General features: G+C 44.4%; 1 protein-coding gene across 2 annotated transcripts in view; it reads right to left on the reverse strand.

The window, feature by feature from the left end:
- Positions 1 to 4,761: 4,761 nt before the first annotated feature.
- The window catches only part of TMEM184B (transmembrane protein 184B), a 41,481-nt gene continuing 27,090 nt past the window's right edge, over positions 4,762 to 19,152 (reverse strand). Inside the window, exons 5-10 of one of the 2 annotated variants that reach the window (XM_081211123.1) lie at positions 16,704 to 16,779; positions 12,463 to 12,554; positions 11,658 to 11,827; positions 10,961 to 11,155; positions 10,083 to 10,106; positions 4,762 to 9,009 (exon numbers count right to left, since the gene is read on the reverse strand). In XM_081211123.1, coding sequence (XP_081067249.1) covers positions 8,768 to 9,009; positions 10,083 to 10,106; positions 10,961 to 11,155; positions 11,658 to 11,827; positions 12,463 to 12,554; positions 16,704 to 16,779 — 799 coding nt within the window. In that variant the 3' untranslated portion in view covers positions 4,762 to 8,767. The remainder of the gene's footprint in view (positions 9,010 to 10,082; positions 10,107 to 10,960; positions 11,156 to 11,657; positions 11,828 to 12,462; positions 12,555 to 16,703; positions 16,780 to 19,152) is intronic. The other variant, XM_081211124.1, reaches the window with a different exon arrangement.

Here is a 19,152-nt window from a genome sequence, read left to right on the forward strand (position 1 = left end):
CTGTCTTTGCAGTAGCGAGAGGTGCCAGGTTGAAGCTATAGGAGGCAGTTTTCGGGATCTTCTGCACCACTGAAAAATATTAACTCCAATCTTTGAGTGACAGTAACACACACCCTTGAAAGACAATAATGTGGGTGCATTTCACACCAGTTTAGAGGGAAATTGTATACATGAGAACACACAAGTGACCTCATAGAGCTAAAAAGAATTAAAAGTGAGGTCAGTGATAGGGAACCTATAATTGCTAGACTCCATCACTCATCAACCGCAGCCAGCATAGAAGGAATGATCCAAGTCCAACAGCTGGAAGACCTCAGGTTCCCCATCTTCTAGCTAACTGATGTTCCGAACATTCCTGCACTAGAGAGGTAGAGTAGAAGGAAAGTGCTCCCCCTCTATACCACAATGGGGATTGGGTACGAGGAGCACAAAATGAAGTGGGGATGGGAGCTGGGACTGTTGCCACTCATTGATACTCACATCATAGGCAAATAACCCATTTGGTGTCGGTGGCACCTTTACAACCACTTTCTTCATGTCAATGGTAACAATAACAGATATGTTGCCTGGAGTTCCAAGATGCAGGCCAGCTGCTACTGGGGAAGCACGAGTCACTGCAACAGATTTACAACTGCAAATGGGGGCGGGGAGCGGGGAGATCAGGCTAGCAATGCTTCAACAAAACCAAGACACATTAGCCTGCCAAAAAGTATGGATTGAAGGCTGCTTTAGCCAGAATTTGGCAATGTCAAGGATGCAAAGGAACTGCAAATGTAAGCGTAAGTTGTTAGACGACTTTGGGTCTGGCTGAACTGTGCTGAAGACCCTTCAGTTGCAACGGGAATTATTTACGCTCATGCTTAACTCTTCTACAGTGGAGTACTAAACAACTGGCTTAGTACTCCCTTGGTACTCCAACTTTTATAGATTGCTGCAAGAAGCATACACATCACGATGAATTTAAAACACACTGAGGTTTCAATTGGTCTGCTCAGAGTATGACTTGGTGTGGTATCACCCTAAGCCTGATTCACGGTTTCTTATGTGTCTTATAACTGCATATTCTTTATTAGCCTTCCATTGTTCAATTATGTTGCAAAAATTGGGGGAGTGGGGTGGCTCAGAGGAAGGGTATATGCTTTGCATGTTCCATCTCAGGCAGGGCTGGAAAAAACTTGCATCCAAAGCCGTGGAGAGCCACCAGCAACTACAGTGTAATAGATAAGAGTGAGCTAGATGGACAAATGGTCTTACTTGGTATAAAGCACTTCTTAAATCGATTTGTGCAGTGAAGCAATTATACAACTGCTTCATCAGGCGGCACAACATGCAGCAAGCCAACTTTGGGAAGCCTTGCAGTCACCTGATAAAAACAAGAGCTCTGAGCTGAATTGGTGGGGAAGCAGGCACACGACCCCTTTAGCACATACTTTAAATTATTGCATATCGCACATCTGTATGGATCAGGCTATACCACTTAAAAATCTCACAAGCCACTTCAGCTAGAGCATTTCCACTTATCAGTTCCTCTCTGCTGTGTGTATGTTTTCTGAATGTGAAGACTTTGGAATCCTTTCCTGATGTACAAATCTAGTTTCACTGACACAGAGCGCAAGTTGTTTTAACAGAGAGTAGACTGCTTGTATACACCAACCTAAGTTCTTTAACCCTGGAGGGGGGGAAATACAATTGCAGCTTCTCCCATCATCCCCAACACACCCTTTAGGGTCATACAAGCAATGCTAATGGCAACTGCCATTTCCACACACATGAGGAATCCTACAATCACAACAGGGACTTTTGCCTGTAAAAGGCCACAGAAAAACTCTCTTAAAATGAGAGTAAAATACCAAGCAGGGCAGCTGAAGCAAGCATGTGAAAGAATCCCTGGAATGCTACCTGGAGGTCAGAGAGTTTGGCAAGTAGCCTCACCCATTCCACATTCCAGAGCATTGCCATCACTGCAACGCCAGGATTCTCTTCACACTAGAAAACAAGCAGCCATGTCAGTTACTAGGAGACTAGAGGAAAGGGGAAATTAGATAGCAGTTCAGGATCACTAGGTCTGAAGGCAGTGCTCCATGAAAACTGATACCATAATACATTTGTTGGCCCCAAGTCACTTTGTTGTTTATCCACTAAGACTAACACAGTCTACCTGACCCCCACCCCACTGCAAAAAGGTTTCCAAGTTAACTGAGCTTGTCCCATTTAGTTGCAACATGCCTACACTGGGGACAGGCTGCTGCCTTGATTTGGGAGCATCTTGTATCAGGGATGGGGAAACTTGTGGCTCTCCAGATGATGTTGGGCTCCAATTCCCATCACTCCTACCAGCATGCCCAATAGCCAGGGATGATGGGAGCTGAAGTACAGCAACACCTGGAGAGCCACAGGTTCGCCAGCCCTTGCCTAGAAAAATCTACTGTTTTTGTTTTCTCTCTAAAAGCATTAGGTTTTAGCTGCATTGTTGCCACTTCAACTCTGGTCTGACAACATGGTTATCTTTTACTCATGTGGTTAGGGCAAATTGCCTGGGAATATACCAAAGAAACAAAAACACAAACATACAAATCAAATTATGAGATCAAAGCCTAACTCTGCCCAAGTTTCTGCAGAGTAAGCTAGATCTTGATATTTCAAACACGTGAGCTAAACCACACAACAAAGGCAAAAGAAACATATTCAAAAATGCAGTGCCAAAATCTAAGCAATGTTATATCTAAATGTCATGCTGTTTGCTGCCAATTTTGGGAAAATCCAGAATGCACAATCTACACACAAGGTTTAAATGTAATCCTCCTCTGATATCCAGAAGTTGAGCACAAGATAACTGCTGACACCAGGCTTTCAGGGAAGTGAAAGTGTAGTCTCACCATGAGCTGGCAGACTCCAGAAATAGCTGTCAACCTTCTAGGACATGGGGAAGTTTATACAAAATCACTCCATTAATGTTATTGCACAGCAGGGAGGGGTACTGACTCTACCACTCTGAGGTTATGAGACATAGGAACCGGGTCTGTGCCAAGGGAGGGCAGTAAAGGAGGCAAGGGTCCAAGTTGAGGGGTGCGCCATGGAGGCAGCAGGTGGCCCTATCTTCCTGGCATCCAAACTTGAAACGGAGGAGCCCAAGGCTACAGACACTGCATCCTAAAAGGCTACCTGAGCCAGGAGCAGAGACAGTAACCAGGGCAGCAATGTTGTGGCCCTCCAAGATGTTGTTGGACTCCAGTTTTCATCCATCTTAAGCCAACATGGCCAATGATCGGGGTGTGTGTGTGTGTGTGACAGGAGTTGAGAGTCCTCTGACATATGGAGGGGCCACCAGTTTACCACTCTGGACTATAGCAGGTCAGTATAAAGACTTTGTATAAGCAAAAGGCTTGTTGAGCATGCGAAAGTAAAGATTGAACAGGAAACAGCTGCAGCTTGGAGTGCTGCCTTTAAGAGTCAGGGGAGGGTAAGGAAGGCTGGCTCTCCTGAGATTCCCTCAAACTCAAAGGAAGCATTTGTGGCAGACTAGATGAGACGTCATAATATGCAACTAGCAATCACATGAAGGGCTCTTTGAAGTAAATTTCAGCCACATCCAGACAGGGACCCTGACATGATTAGCAGGGCACCCCACCTGCAGAACCAACAGCCTCCTTCTTTCCTTCCTCTTGCCCCTAACCAATTGGTACAATCAGGAAGGAGTCCAAGAGTCCCATGGGGCAAGGTGTGCTGAAGCTCAACAACTCTCCCTTACACATGCACTTATCCACTCTTTTCATGCAGGCCATGGTTGGTATACACAACTATTTACAGCAGGCTTCCCCAACATGGTGGCCTCCAGATGTTTTGTACTACAACTCCCATTAGCCCCCGTCTACATGGCCAATGATCAGGGATGGTGCATGTTGTAGTCCAACAACATGCAGAGGACACCAGGTTGGAAAAGGCTGATTTACATCATTTTCTGGAAAAAAATATCCTACTACTTCCAGCAAGAAAACTACTTTAGACATTAGACATATCACAGTACACAATGGGCAGTAGTTCAATCCTACAAAATGGATACATGCCAAGTTACAATTCTACTCTCCAAGACAATTGTGCTAAACCAGTATCTCTCTCGCTAATGCTCATTTGAGCCAGTGTTATTTGCCACTGATATTACATAGCCACAGCAACCTCCTAAGCAATTATTTCCACCGCTAGAAATAATGATAAGATCAGCCTCTGTCTCAAGCCCAAGAGAAATGTGGGAGTGTGTGGAATGGAGAAATACAATATCCTAGAATAGGAAAGGAGATAAAGATTGTTACCTATGCTCCTTGTGACTTGGATGTTGAAAGATGACACCCACAAGAGAATAGACAAAGGGTGAGCAGAATGTTAGGCCAGAGAGAGAGATGTCAATTTGAATTTGTACTGAAAAGTTTCCATGTCCTTGTTCAATGGTAGTAATTTAGGCTTCAATGCTCCACACTGTGTGGCCATTTTCATACTTACCTCTAACAAATGAGAACATTGTAGCAGGAATCGCTGTGTGAGATGGAAATTGAATTCATGGCTATGGGCACCTTACATTCTATGGTCCCCCATTTTTGCTCTCTATGCTCCATGTAATTCTTACTCCACCCATCAAAATATGTAACTGGAACATGTGCAAAATACAGAATTACACATTAACTGCATTTTATTTTAAAGCAGAGAATTCTAGACCATGAGAAGTGAAGCAGGGAATATCCATAAATCAGTAACCAGAGACACATTAAGTACAATCTAGATTATCTCTATATTTTTATTTGTCGTATTTGCTTTTTTCCGCATAGCAGTATAACATCACAAAGATCAAAATAGAGACGATATCTTGTCTCTGAGCTCACATCAGTTATTACACAATAGGTACAAAACTAGGTAACTCTGTCTTATCATACAGCGTATATTTCCCCAGTCATTTATATACAAATAACTAAGCTACATGGAAAAATAGTAAAAACAAAATTCCAGAGGGTATGTTACTTGGTAAAAAAACAAGGTTGGGGGAGGAAAGAGAAGGCAAGGAAGGGAGCAGCGCTTAGAGTATTCTGGTGGGGTTGATGTATATGAATGCATATTAAATGATTAGCCCCTAAGAATCCCTAATCAAGGGCCTAGCCAACACAGCAGCTTCCAGGAGCAGTAGTTGGTGTTGTAGGGCTACCCTGACCTGCCAGCTTTTGAGTAGCTGCAGTTTATTGGGAGGCAGCAGGAGGGATAAGGCAGCAACAAGATCAGCATGGTGCAAATGCACCAGCAGAAGCAGCAGATTGTCTCTACTGGTGTGTTTGCACTGTGCTGACCTCACTGCTGCCTCGTCCTTCCCCCTCCCAGTAAATAGGAGGTCAGGTAAGTAGCACAGCCTCACTCTGCCAACTGCTACTGTCCCCCCAAAAGATGTTGCTGGACTCTCAATCATCCTTGACCATTGGCCATGCTGGCTGGAGCTGTAGTCCACCAACATCTGGAGGGGGTAATGTTGGCTACCCCTGCCCTGATGGGAATGCAGGATCACTGCTGCACTGAGGGTCAAGTTTTTTGGGCCTATCACTTTCCATCTTGTGGGAGAGCAAAAACACCTTCCCTCTATTAACAGCTTAGCACTGATGCCTTTCCATGTCTCCACTTTGAAAAAAGCCACATAGCCTGAGACCTTTTGCTATTACTGGACCTTGTACATAGCTACTTGAAATTGCTACTCATAAGAAGCTCCAAGAATAACCAACTTCTATGCACAATATGTATTTATATATAGCTTATGTTAAAAATTATTTTTAAAAAATATAGAATTTTTCCCAACACGGAAATACCGGCAAGTCAGCAGCACAGACTTCAGCCACATCCTTCACCCAACCCATACAAAAAGGGAACTGGCCGTGAAGATTCGTTACAAATATGTGTAAATGTGTGTTGGAAGTGGTTGAAGAGTTGGGAAGTAAATGAGTCCCATAAAAACAGGCAAGAGTAAACTATTATCTCCTTCTCCAAAATTAGAAGTAAAAAACAACAAAACAAAAAAGGGTGAAAGGTCATTTCAAAGGGCTCTTTGAAATCCATTCTGTTTCATGAGGAGGTATGTCATACTTCTGGATGAAGAAGCCCTACTGCAGGCACAAAGGGACAACTATTTTCTGGTGCAGGGACCTGACTCCAAATCCACAGCTGGTACAAGAGCAGCCCATTAGTCTTTTTGAAATAAGAGCTGCATCACTGTGAAAGTGTGGTTGTGCTGCACTGGAAAGGGAAGGAACCAGAGCCCTCTCCTGTTCCAGTTCTGAAAAGGTGGCGCACAGCAGCTCAACAACTGGCTACATCTAGCTCAAAAGAGGGTCAGAATGAGGGCTTACGAGCATGCTTCAGCTACGGTGGCACAACTCACTGCTACAGCTTAGTAATTGGAGTGCCAGTTACAAAGAATAGCTATGTAGGTCTGAGGGTTCCCTTTAAAGCAGCAAAAGGATTTTAAAAGCCAACCCACAAGAATATATTGCACACGTCTAACTGCAAAGAGAGGGATGGTTTTTTTATTTACAGAAACACGTTGCTTTTAAATATCTTTTCTTCTACTTCCTTCATCAGTCCCTCAGGCTATTTCAAGCAGGGGATATGAATGGAGCTGTTGTGTTCCAGCATCCCACCTCCTGTCCGGTTTCTTCTGGAACATACAGTGTGAGAGTGCAAACCGCAGCAGCACAACCGTCCCTCTTCCTTCAAGAAGAGTAACCACAAGTTTCAGAAAACCTGCCTAGCCCCACACAAACACTCTTGTCTAACCAAGCACAGCTTGGATGAAGGATGCTGCTGCTGTCCTTGAGCTCTGCATTAACTACGATGTGATGCATGGGTGAGAGAGAATATTAAGGCACAGAGAAAAGGAACAAAAGAGTCAAACCCCAGAGATCCTCATTTCAAGACTCTTCACAGGAGGGGTTAAAATCACCGTAAAAGAGCAGGTGTCCATTAACCACAGCAAGCTGTGGGAGAGACACATATAGCAGCGTAGACCAGAACAAGCCTTACTGGTAGTGAATGGGGAAGAGGAATCGAGAGAGGTGTCAGGAAAGGAAGAAGTCTAATGTTATTCCCCTTTTTTTGCGGGCAGTATTAATGCAGGCACAATTAACCACAACGGCAGCAGAGAAGTACAACACACTGCAATTAATTCTATTGCCCTTTCCAGCTTTAAATCATCAAGCAAACCAAGGTGTCTGGTAAATTCAGTGACTGATAGGCTTTTTTAGCTTGTAAAAGGGGCCTTGTGATTCTCATTTAGTGAACTTGTGCAAGTACAGGCCAGGCCTAGAGAGGTTAATGGAAAACCAATGCATTTTTTAAATCACGTGGACTGAAGGGAATGTAATGGCAAGGTAACAAATGCGCATCACAGATATGTTTACATCTGCTGGCGAAACTGCAGCCAGTCCGGTACAAAAGCAAGGGAAGAGAAGGTGGAATGCTCACCATCCCAGGCAAGCTCTATCCCACTGGCACTTAAAATTAACTATTAACAAAAGTAAAATATTGATGACAGCAAGAAGAATTGGTAATTTACAACACATGTTCTGGAATTTTAAAACACACCAGGATGTAAATGCCTAAGGAGGAGGATAGATGTGATAAAGACATTTCAGTATTAGGAGTTGCAGAACTACTCCTCCACAAGAGAAGTTACAAAAGAGAATGAAAAGAATGATGTGTTCTGCCTCTTAAGTGAGTGCAACTAGACATCACCCAACAGGTGGTTCCCAAGCGCCCACTCGAGAATCAGCCAGTGTGGTCCCCCACCCACAATGGATGAGGATGTGCAGCTTGACTCAACAACCTGACTGGAATGTACATCCTTATCCAATGTCCTGAACAATTGTGTGTGACTCTCTGAACAGTGGGCATTAGCTTCTAGCAAAAATGTTTCCAAAGATGGGGCAAATCCTATTTTCAGAAAATGCATTGTATTCTCTTCAAGTGTTGGGCAAGGAACCCATCAGAAAAGCTACCTTCCGCCTGAACAAGCATATTTCACTTAGGCTCACTGTTCCAATCCAGAAGGTGTTTTTCTTCTTTTCCCTCTATCATACTTCTCCTACTCTAAAGCAGAAAACCAATCCCTTCTGAAGCACCCAATGCTGATCATTAGCAGAGGCAGAACATAAATGTGACTGTATTACTATGGAATATACTGTGCCTAAGGGAATTCTGGTCACAAGCCAAAAGTTGTTCAAAAGTTAATACTGGGACAACAGTTAGAGACAGGGTTCAACCTATATACCAAATTAGGTCTAACAGGTGTCTAGAAGTGCATTTTAGTAGTGCAGTTTGGGGGAGGAGATTGTTTCTGCTACTTTCAGCCAGCCATATTTGAGACAACTTAGGTAAATGGGTAAAGATACAGCCTTATTTTTTCAAGCTTCCCTTGTCTGACCCTTCTTCCATCTGCCTTCCCCATTAACAACAGCAGAAACCCAGCATACAGAAAGTGTGGTCCCAGATCTTTGTTGTATTCTATGCCAGGTGTATTTAGTGTTCCTTATTAAGTGATATCTGCTCCAAGTTAAGCCTTTCAAGAAGAAACTAGGAAAAGACAGTCCAAACCACCTGCATTAGTCACAATGGTCCATGCTCACAATTGGCAACAAGAAGTGCCCATTCCTGACTTGAGCACCATATTAAAAAAGGGATATGACCTGTGTTTCTGGTTCAATAAATAAAGGGAAAGTTCCAGGCTGGGCCATGCTTCATCATCTGCTTAGAACTCATCATCTGAGCTCAGGAGTAGGGTCTTCTCATTGTCACGAGCACCAGAGCTGCTGTGGGAGTGTGAGATCGTGTGACTGCCATTACGCCAAGGTGGTCCATGTTCTAGGGTAGACTGCTGAGTGTACTGCTGGTAGGCAGGGGAGAAATTGTGGATGGCATCCTGCACAATGTCATGGGGGTTCATGGTCTCCTTAAGGCTGCTAGAGATGCTCTTCATAGGGGCACAGCGGCCTAGAGAGAGAGAAATTAAGAATGACTGAGGATAGAAGTCTTCCTCTCCCCCCCCCCCCGCCCAAATATCCCATTAATGTGAGCAAAAGCTGCTTGTGGTGCAACTTTTGGCAGTTAACGGACTGGTTACACCAGCCTGGAGGCATGCTAAAGCAAAATGAGTGACATACAATATGGTGGCAACTCTGGGGAGGCAGCAGGAGCAAGAGATCATCACCTAGGCTGCAATGGGCTGCTTTCAAGGATCAGGAAAGGTTACACAACAGAAAGGTATAACTAGAGGGACAGAAAATCCGCTCAGGAGGAAAAGTAACTTATACTAAGTGGCTTGAGCAGCTTGTGGTCTGAAACAATGGTAGGAGAAAGATAGCAAGAGAAAGGGAAAGAGGGACTCATGCCCAAAGTAGATCTTCAGTTTCTGCTGGCAATAGGAAGCAAAGATGGAAGTCAGATCAAAGTGGAAGTCACACTTTAGGGTAGGGAATGGAGAAGATGAGCCATTGCATACACCACATACCAGTGCAGAAACTGCTTCCAGATGTTACTAACTCTGTCCCAGGAAGCAATCTGATTGTAACTGGTACCAACTTACTCCAATACTTTTACTTTTAAATTACTATAAAACATACAGTTTGGACAATGTATTGTGGATAACTTTTCTTTTAGCAGGTTGGGGGTGGATGGGTGACAAAACACAAGTATACTAATGGCCTAGTCAACAGATTGAAGACAATAAGTCAAATAAACCCCCCCCACACACACTTGAGACCCTCATGTGCAGCTGGAGGCTTCTTTAAAGTTTCTATCACAGCAATTTCCCTCTGCTGAAGAGGCAAGTCCCTTCTGCTTTAAAAACAACTTGGCTCTTTAGTAACCAGAGCAGCTTAGACAAAAACTTCAAAGCCACCTCCCCTTTCATTCATGCTTCTCCTGAAGTACACATACGTGCATTTGTTATACCTAATGGTATGCACACAGGACAGATAATGCAGGGAGCTGAAAAGAGTCACAGTAGCAAATAGCGTCTCAACAAAGAGACAGAGAAACAAATGAAGAGAGAGCAAGTCACCTACCATATGGCCCATATGATGGAACAGCTGCGCCAGACACCAGAGCCCAAAGCAAGGGAAAGAGGAAAGAGGGGGGGAAACAAGAGAGGAAGATATGGGAAACAACAGTCTGAAAAGGCATGTTATTCTCAGGCTCTCCACCAGGAAATTACCACAATATTCATCTCTATAGCAAACCAAGTACAATTACTATAAAATACAAGATTTTAGGGGAGACTGTCTGTAAAACTCTGCTACTTGGTTCTCCCCTGCCAAATATCTACAAGTGGGTTTCCTAGTCCCAGCTGTGCTCTGGACCTAGTCCCCTTCCCCTAGTCCAGACAGACAGAACTGATACAGTGAACTTTGTTTACCATATCTAAGAAATGGCTCACCATCCCAAATTTTAGCATTAAGAGGAGGAGAAATGTATAGGAACATAATCACAGACTTTGTGTGCAGACTTTCCCAGCCTAGATAGGGCTGGGAAAGACCACAAACTCAAACTCTGGAGAGCTGCTGCCAGTCAGTGTAGACAGCACTGAGCTAGGTAGAAGAACAATCTGACTTGGCCAGCCTCCTGTGTTCTAAAACCATTACTTCCAAAGGGAAAACTTTTTATGCGGAAATTACTTCTATTCTTGCGTGCAGGGAAGCTCATAATAAATGCAGGGGAAGGACTCTCAAGAGAGTGTCTCCCATAATTCAACAGAAGATCGTCTTTCAGCCTGTACAGCTAGGGAAAATGAAAACCAAATCAGGTGATGACCAGTGTGCAAATGTGGCAGATTGGAAAATGGTGTTCAGTTGCCCAGCTGAGGAATTTACACTGTGAACAAGCTCAGCTGGGAAATCTCCCTTCTTTCACCACAGGCCCAGAAGTAAGTACCCTGCCTCCATACCTTGCGCATCAAGACGCTTGTCTGCATAGACCTTGTATGTGAACGCATGGCGCAGAGCAATGGCTGCAAAGAACATTTCCACGCAGATGATGAAATCCTGGTAGCCAGCAGCCACGGTCCCCTTACCCACAGATACATTGGCTGAGTTGATCTTTGGGATTGCACCACACCTCTCCAGAATGGCCAACAGCATCCCTGAGCAAAGCAGAATCAAATTGTAAGACTTAAGGGAACCTCAGAACACTCCACAGAACAACATACTGCAAAAAGGCCCAGAGATTAGTGTAGATAAGAAGCTCTTTGTTGCCACCTCGTTTTAATCTTTCTTTGTTGCAACATTTTATCATTTTACTCAGATTTTGTTTGTATTTTTCTTTCTTACGGTAACCTGTTTGGAGAATATTTGTTGAAAAGCAGGTTACAAATTGCCAGTCCAAATGATAATAATAAGTCTACACATAGGACACAAAAGGAGAATGGCTAAGTATGGGTATTTCAGAATACACAATATTAATAATTTTCATTTCTCGTACAAGGCAGAATCTGCATTTCACCTACAGCGAAAAGGCAACACTGATGAAAAGAATCCTAAACCAAATAGAAGAAAAATGTGTTACGTGTCATTAGGTTTTAATTGTCTCTCAGGCATTCCCAGTTAAATCTACTTGTGGATTAAAGGCATGTGTGCTTGTCTCACCTTGCCAGAATGACAGGAAAATGACAGACTTGACCATGAAGAATTTCAGGACAGGGCTGTAGGGACTGAGAAGTTCACGTGTGGCAAAGTAAAAGAGGAAGAGGGCATAGAGGGCCAGGCTGACAGAAATATTGTAAATTATCGTCACATAGAGATACCCATTGGTGACACTGTAAGGGAAGAAAATATGAATGCTCAGTTTCTCACATACAGTGTTTCTTAGCTCATGCAGTGCTTTAAAGACTTATCCCTGCTCCCAGCTCCATCACTAAACAATAACCCAATGCCAACAGGGAGATTATACTACCATTACAACCAATTACAGCAACCTCCATTTCATACAACATACAGAGCTTTTTTACATTGAGAAAACATGGTAGTTACAGGGAAAATGTATGCAAGCCGGCACATTTGTGGGAATGCTTTACCAAAGCTTTTCCTGTGACTGCAGAGGTCAGGGGGCCATGTTAATAGGCTCTTATTTGTATTTTGTTTCCAACTTCCTCCTCCAGTGTTTTGTGGCAGCATACCATATGTTTTGAATTTATACTCACAGCAATTCTGTGAAGGTGGCCCAAAGCAACTAGCTTAAGGTTTACCCTGGGAACTTTATAGACTCTGATTTCAAGGTTCTGAAGCCAAATCAATCCACCTTTTTGCAGCCATGACATTACTGCATTCTCCCAGTTCTTATAATAGGTAAGTCCTTCCTTTTCAGTTAGACTCCTAGTCCCTCACAGGACTGTCAGATAAGTGTTTCGTGACAAAGAAAACTCTATAATTTAGAAATAAATTATTTACTTACTCAAAGTCCCCATCCTGGTACTTGCCAAATGCCTGGAGGATGACTGTAATAATTGCCATGAGGGGCTTTACCACACAGAACTGCAGAGTGGCCTGGAAGAGAGTAAAAGGAGGAGGAAGGCAAGATGGGTATTGAGAAGAACAAATGACCACAACCTTCAGGCTTTGATCTCTAACCAGTCAGTCCCATTCATCTAACTGACCAAAAAAAGCCGCACCATCAACTTGGAATTATGACTGTCATTCTGCTTCTTGAACAGGGATGATAATCTGTTCATTAATTAGCCATGTTCAGAGTAAAAATATGTTTAAACATGGTTTCTTCTGTGTCTAAAAGCTGTCCAAGAGGCCACCCAACCAAAGGCTGGGTGAATGGACATCTGTATGCAGACTGGACACAACTCTTATTTCTCCTTTTCGTATAATACTAAGGAAGCTGTTGGGGTTCGGAACTGATGCCTGAAAGTGGTAATAAACTGTAGGACACTTAAGCATATTGAAGCACAATCCAGACAAGACATACGTGCTCCTGGTTGGGAGTGAGAGGGACACAGGGTGAAGCCATGGATAATGGTAACAAGAGCGGGGTCACCTCAGTGGCTGCAGCAATATTGTGGCGCACAGCCCAAGAATTGTGGTGACCCTGTCTCTGGTGGGTCAGTCAAGGCATTTTTTAATTCCAGGAGACTTTTCCCTAAGTATCTGCTGTTGAGAGAGAGAGAGAGAGTATTCTGCAGTCTGTGCCTTTGTTACATTTTTATTGTAACATTTTAATGTATTTTTACTGGGTTGTGCCCAATTAAGTCCTACTCAGAGTAGATCCATTGAAATCAGTGGACCTTACTAAAGTCCACTGATTTCAGTGGGTCTACTCTGAGTATGAGTTAGATACAATCTACTGTATTTTAAGCATATATTCATTGTCTTGCATGATTGTGATTTTATACTTTTGTAAGCCACTCTGAACAGTATACAGTCACTAAAAATATGGGATAGAAATCTCTAAATAAATAAATAAATGTATATTTGAAGCTCCCTCTTGGCAAAGGAAATGGCACATTTGCTTTCATAGACAGATTGTGAGCTAGGCATCATGTTCAGAGGAGGAAAAGCTAGTGGAATTTCAGCAGGAATCTCCTGCTTTGTAGAAAGCACCGAAGCAGGAAGAACCAGCCTTGCGGTCATATGAAAGAGAAAGCCAAAAGAGGGGGAAAGATTGCTTGTGATAAGATGCTCTTGGGTGGTGACCATAAAACTTCAATGAGATTAAAAAATCCCAGCACAATCCAGCTGATGAGTCACTGCCATGATGTGAACTGGAAAAGGTCAAGCTAATTGTTAAACTTGCTTCTAAGCTTCCTCTTCTCCATTCTGGGGGTTGTTTAATCATTTTCCTGCAGCTCAATCCCACAAACTTTTATTTTTAGACACTTCCTGGTGAAGAAAGTGTTAAGACATTACAGGGACAGCATGTGGGTGATGTGACCCAGACAGTTACTCTGTCACTGGGCAGAAGTCTAGGGGAGGACAAACAAATCATCAAAATGTGGTATGGCGCTAGCCCTCTTCTGAATCATATCTCAGACACATTTAAGCTCCTGTCCAGTGGCCTGAGAATGTCACATTTGCCCCAGGCAAACAGAATGCTAGGAGTAGGAAATGTAGCTCCTTCTTCACTGGAGTGGAACATTGGGGAGAAGGGGAGAAAGTGTTCTCTGATCCAGTCAACCCTGTTGTTTCAACTGCAATTTTCAGAGATACATTATGATGTGCAGATGATGATGATGACTGAATTTATATACCGCCCTATACCCGAAAGTTTCAGGGCAGCTCACAGAAAATATTAGCAATCCCGATATACTTCTTTATTATCACCTCCACAGAATTCAGAAGAGACAGCCTCCTGGGTTGTAAATATGGACAAAAGAATTCCAAAACACTTGCTCTTGGATCTCTCAAGGACATACTGCTGTACATACACAAGCACTCCAACATCGACAGTGAAATTGCTCATGCTAAATGAAGTTCCAAAGTTAACATATTTTCACCATACACTCCCAATCCCAGGCCTGTAGCCAGAAATATGATGGCGGTGGCAGAGACACCATTTACAAATCCTTCAAAATCTAAAATGCTGGCAGTCAACAACCATGTATCTAGACCGTGCTCTGTTTAATATATTTTGTACTGCTTCCATTTAAAACATTATTTGATCTATAATATAATTTTAATAAAAATAGGAATTCACACTAAAAATAAAATGAAATTGAAAATAGCAAATATCCAAGAGGTTGTCAGGTAGCACAATGCATTAGCATTCACTGGCCAGGCTTCTGGAAGGGAGAAGCTTTACTTCTTACTAAGCAAGAGAGAATACATTGCCTGCACATTTCCCCCTTGCATCTCCATGGGTAAACAAGACTAGACTACACTAGGCATTCATTCATTCATTCATTTATCTGAAAATTCAAGGAAGAGGCCCGGACTATCCTAGTGGGAATGAACTATTCTTTGGTAATGGACATTCATTCTGATGCCAAATTTCCATGCGGAATAGATGGACCCGAGAAACAGTAGTGTTTTGAGAGAAGACCTGTCTTCTGTGAGTCCTACTGTACTACTATTAAGGGAAGGGCAGGGGAAAGAGAAACTTTATCAATAGGATTGTGTAGTAAAAATGTATCAAGAACCATTGTCACTTCCTCCTGACAGTTTACACAGAGCTGGCTGCAGCATATCAGGTAATTTATTCTCTACAATTAAACTGGGAGAGGTTCCCTTGGTGAAGAGTTGTGGCTCATCCTTGACTGCGTCCTCTGCAAGACCCAAGTAGGAGGACTCATATGAGGAGCATGTGACATTTAATCACATACAAGAACCTGTTGCAACTAATGATCATCATGAGGTACAAACAAATTATCAGGACAACTGAGTCAGATATTTACACGTCTTGATGCAAACAAAAAAAAGTTGCTCGTTGCCTAACACCATACACAGACTAAAAATAACCCAAGTAGTATCAGAGTCACACCCCCACTTCCAAAAGCATTAGATCACACAATGTTCCCTCACACGAGCCAAATTTGAACCCTTGGCCACATCGCCTCTTTTTCTACACTCAACTATTTCTAGACTCAGCATGAACTGAAGGAACATTCAGCAGCTTTTTCTAATCTGACCCTAAGGTTATATTCTCCCTATGCCTTTTACTGAGTTTCCTACTATAGCTTGCCATTTGTGTCACAATTGCACACCAGTCTTCACTCACAATCTCCTTTACCATTTTTTAAAAAAGAGGTTATCAATATTTATACAGATGATTTTTTTCTATTACATCTGGGTGATAATGTGCTTTAGGTGTTAACGCTGCCTTTGCTCTCAAATCAAGTTTTATAAAAATGGGATAAATCTGTCGGGGGGGTGGGAAGTAGTGGGAGAAGACAATCAGCGCATAGCTCACAATGTGCTGGTGCCTATTTACAAGGACATGAGGCAGAAAGGGCTTCAGTTATACCAAAAGTGATGGGTAAATACCTGAGGTATATAAAACCATATAAAGAACGAGACACTACAGATCACAAGGTCAGATAAACAGGTATATCCATGACACAGCAATGCAGTGTGGTTGAAATAGCCCAAATTAATAATGTCATAAAAGTTATAAAATGTGAACAAACCATGCATACTTTCTACACTCCCAGTTAAACTGACATTGCGGCAGAGTCAATAATGCAGCTAGGTACTGATACTTTATTTGATGCTAGCATTCTTGTTGTTACTGAATCAATTCTCTCTAAATAGTTTTAAGCTCATACAGGTTCTTTTACTGCAGAGCTGGGCCTTGGCTGAAAAGTGAAGTGGCAAGTTACGTAACAAGGGCAAGTGAGATTTCAGTTCAATGTTTCCTGTTCCACAGCTCACACAAAACTTCCCCAAGGCTACAAGGCTAAGTGGAACTAAATTCTTCTTTACTTCTGTCTCTAATTTTCAAAAGGTTGGCAGAATTGACAGGCCTAGAAGTGATGTGTGTGTTCTGTACAGATAAATAAAAGAGAACAAGCAAAGGGTCGGGGGTGGCGGGGGGCACATACTCATCTTAACTGACATCCTCACTCACACTTTCAGCAGTGTCCTAAAACTAGTTTAAGGGAGTCCCTGCAGATTCTACTTCCGAATAATCCTATGGAGAGAAGCATCATGTGGCAGCATCTAACTCTCCAATCAAGTTCTGTCCTTCCATACCTGCTTACAAAATCTCAGAAATCCAATGGAATACGTCTTTCCCCATAAGCAACAGGTTCCATACATACAGCTGGACCTAAAAGCAAGATAGCAAGACAGCTAATCAGAAAATAATTAGATTTCATTTTTAACTTTATTATTATTATTGGGTTTTATAAACAAGAATGTTATACAAATAAGTATACCAAGTTTTCTCATGTTATTTTTATATCACAAAAATAGCATAATAAATGTGGGAAAATATATACAACATATGTTTCATTATTAGTGGTCAATGTATAAATAGATTTCATTTAAGATTGTTTTATAAATAAGGCGTATAAGTATTTATGATGTTTGACAGCAGTTTAACTGTTTTCTCCTGCTGATATCTAGAGTGGATATATAATATTAAACACTTTTTAAAAGAAAAGGATCAGACAGAGCACCTCAGGGTATGACAATAATATCTCTTTTAGTCTTCAGAGAAAGTGGAGTTAAACAACCCACTGACAAACAAGCAAGGAAGCAAGCAAGCAAACAAACAAACAAACAAACAAGCAGGCACACAATTTGTTCCCCACATTTTCTTCCCAAATTGCTTTCTCCACACATTTATGCTAAATTACAGCTGCAAGATTCAACCCACCTCCCACTGATGTTAATAGGTGCTGTTGCTTCCCAAGTACTGCAGATTTCACAATGTCTTGTTGTGTGAAGAACAATTGTGGTTAATTTGAAATTAGGACAGAAATGCCTTAGGGCAACAACAAAACTATTGCCAGTATGACTAAAATGAGCTTGGAGGAGAACAAGGAAAATAAGGCTGGAAGTGCAATTCACGTGTGACCAAATGGTCTCACTCAGACTGGTGTGGAAATTGGTAAACTAGATGAAGGGGCCTTATTCAACGTTAAGGCATACTCATCTCACTGAAGAGTTTCCAGTGGCAGAGGCAGAACAAGTGCTATGATAGATGCCAGCCTGCACTCAAGTCTTTCCCACCAAAGAGATAAAGAAGATAGATACAGTGGTGCCTCGCAAGACGAAATTAATTCGTTCCGCAAGTCTCTTCGTCTTGTGGTTTTTTCGTCTTGCGATGCACGGTTTCCCATAGGAATGCATTGAAAATCAATTAATGCGTTCCTAGGGAAACCGCCTTCAGACCAGGTCCGGGGACAGTCTGTCCCCGGACCTCTTCTGAAGGCTGGGGGGGGGGGGGGACAAGGGCTTTTCTTCTCACCCCCAGCATTTTAAAAAACCCTGGGACAGCGGAGGACTTCTCCGCTGTCCGGGCGATCTTAAAATGCTGGTGGGCGGCATTTTAAAATCGCCCCGGACAGCGGAGGACTTCTCCGCTGTCCGGGGCGATTTAAAAGCACCTGGGAAGGCAGGCAGGGGGGGACAAAGACTTTCGCCCCCCGCCCGCCTTCAGAAGGTGTTCCCACCCCCCCGCCCGGCTTCGCAGCAGCGCTACGAAGCCCGGCGGCTGGGGCAGGTGCTCCCGCCCCCCCACCCCGCTTCGGAGCAGCGTTCCGAAGCGGGGTGGCTGGGGCAGGTGTTCCCACCCCCCCGCCCGGCTTCGCAGCAGCGCTACGAAGCCCGGCGGCTGGGGCAGGTGTTCCCACCCCCCCGCCCGGCTTCGCAGCAGCGCTACGAAGCCCGGCGGCTGGGGCAGGTGCTCCCGCCCCCCCACCCCGCTTCGGAGCAGCGTTCCGAAGCGGGGTGGCTGGGGCAGGTGTTCCCACCCCCCCGCCCGGCTTCGCAGCAGCACTACGAAGCCTGGCGGCTGGGGCAGGTGCTCCCGCCTCCCCACCCCGCTTCGGAGCAGCGTTCCGAAGCGGGGTGGCTGGGGCAGGTGTTCCCACCCCCCCCGCCCGGCTTCGCAGCAGCGCTACGAAGCCCGGCGGCTGGGGCAGGTGCTCCCGCCCCCCCACCCCGCTTCGGAGCAGCGTTCCGAAGCGGGGTGGCTGGGGCAGGTGTTCCCACCCCCCGCCCGGCTTCGCAGCAGCGCTACGAAGCCCGGCGGCTGGGGCAGGTGCTCCCGCCCCCCCCACCCCACTTCGGAGCAGCGTTCCGAAGCGGGGTGGCTGGGGCAGGTGTTCCCACCCCCCCGCCCGGCTTCGCAGCAGCGCTACGAAGCCCGGGGGCTGGGGCAGGTGCTCCCGCCCCCCCCACCCCGCTTCGGAGCAGCGTTCCAAAGCGGGGTGGCTGGGGCAGGTGTTCCCACCCCCCCGCCCGGCTTCGGAGCACGGGGAGATCGCTTCTCCCCACCGCCCCTTGCTTCAAAAGAGGTCCGGGGGCAGCGGGAAGCGCTCCCGCTGCCCCCGGACCTCTTTTGAAGCAAGGGGCGGTGGGGAGAAGCGATCTCCCGCCTGCCCCTTGCTTCAAAAGAGAAGACCCGCTGTCCCCGGGGCAAGCTTCGTTTTGCGAAGCAAGCCCATAGGGAAATTCGTCTTGCGAGGCAACT

Source organism: Podarcis bocagei (assembly GCF_964188305.1).
Source record: "Podarcis bocagei genome assembly, chromosome: 10".
Lineage (NCBI taxonomy): Eukaryota > Metazoa > Chordata > Lepidosauria > Squamata > Lacertidae > Podarcis > Podarcis bocagei.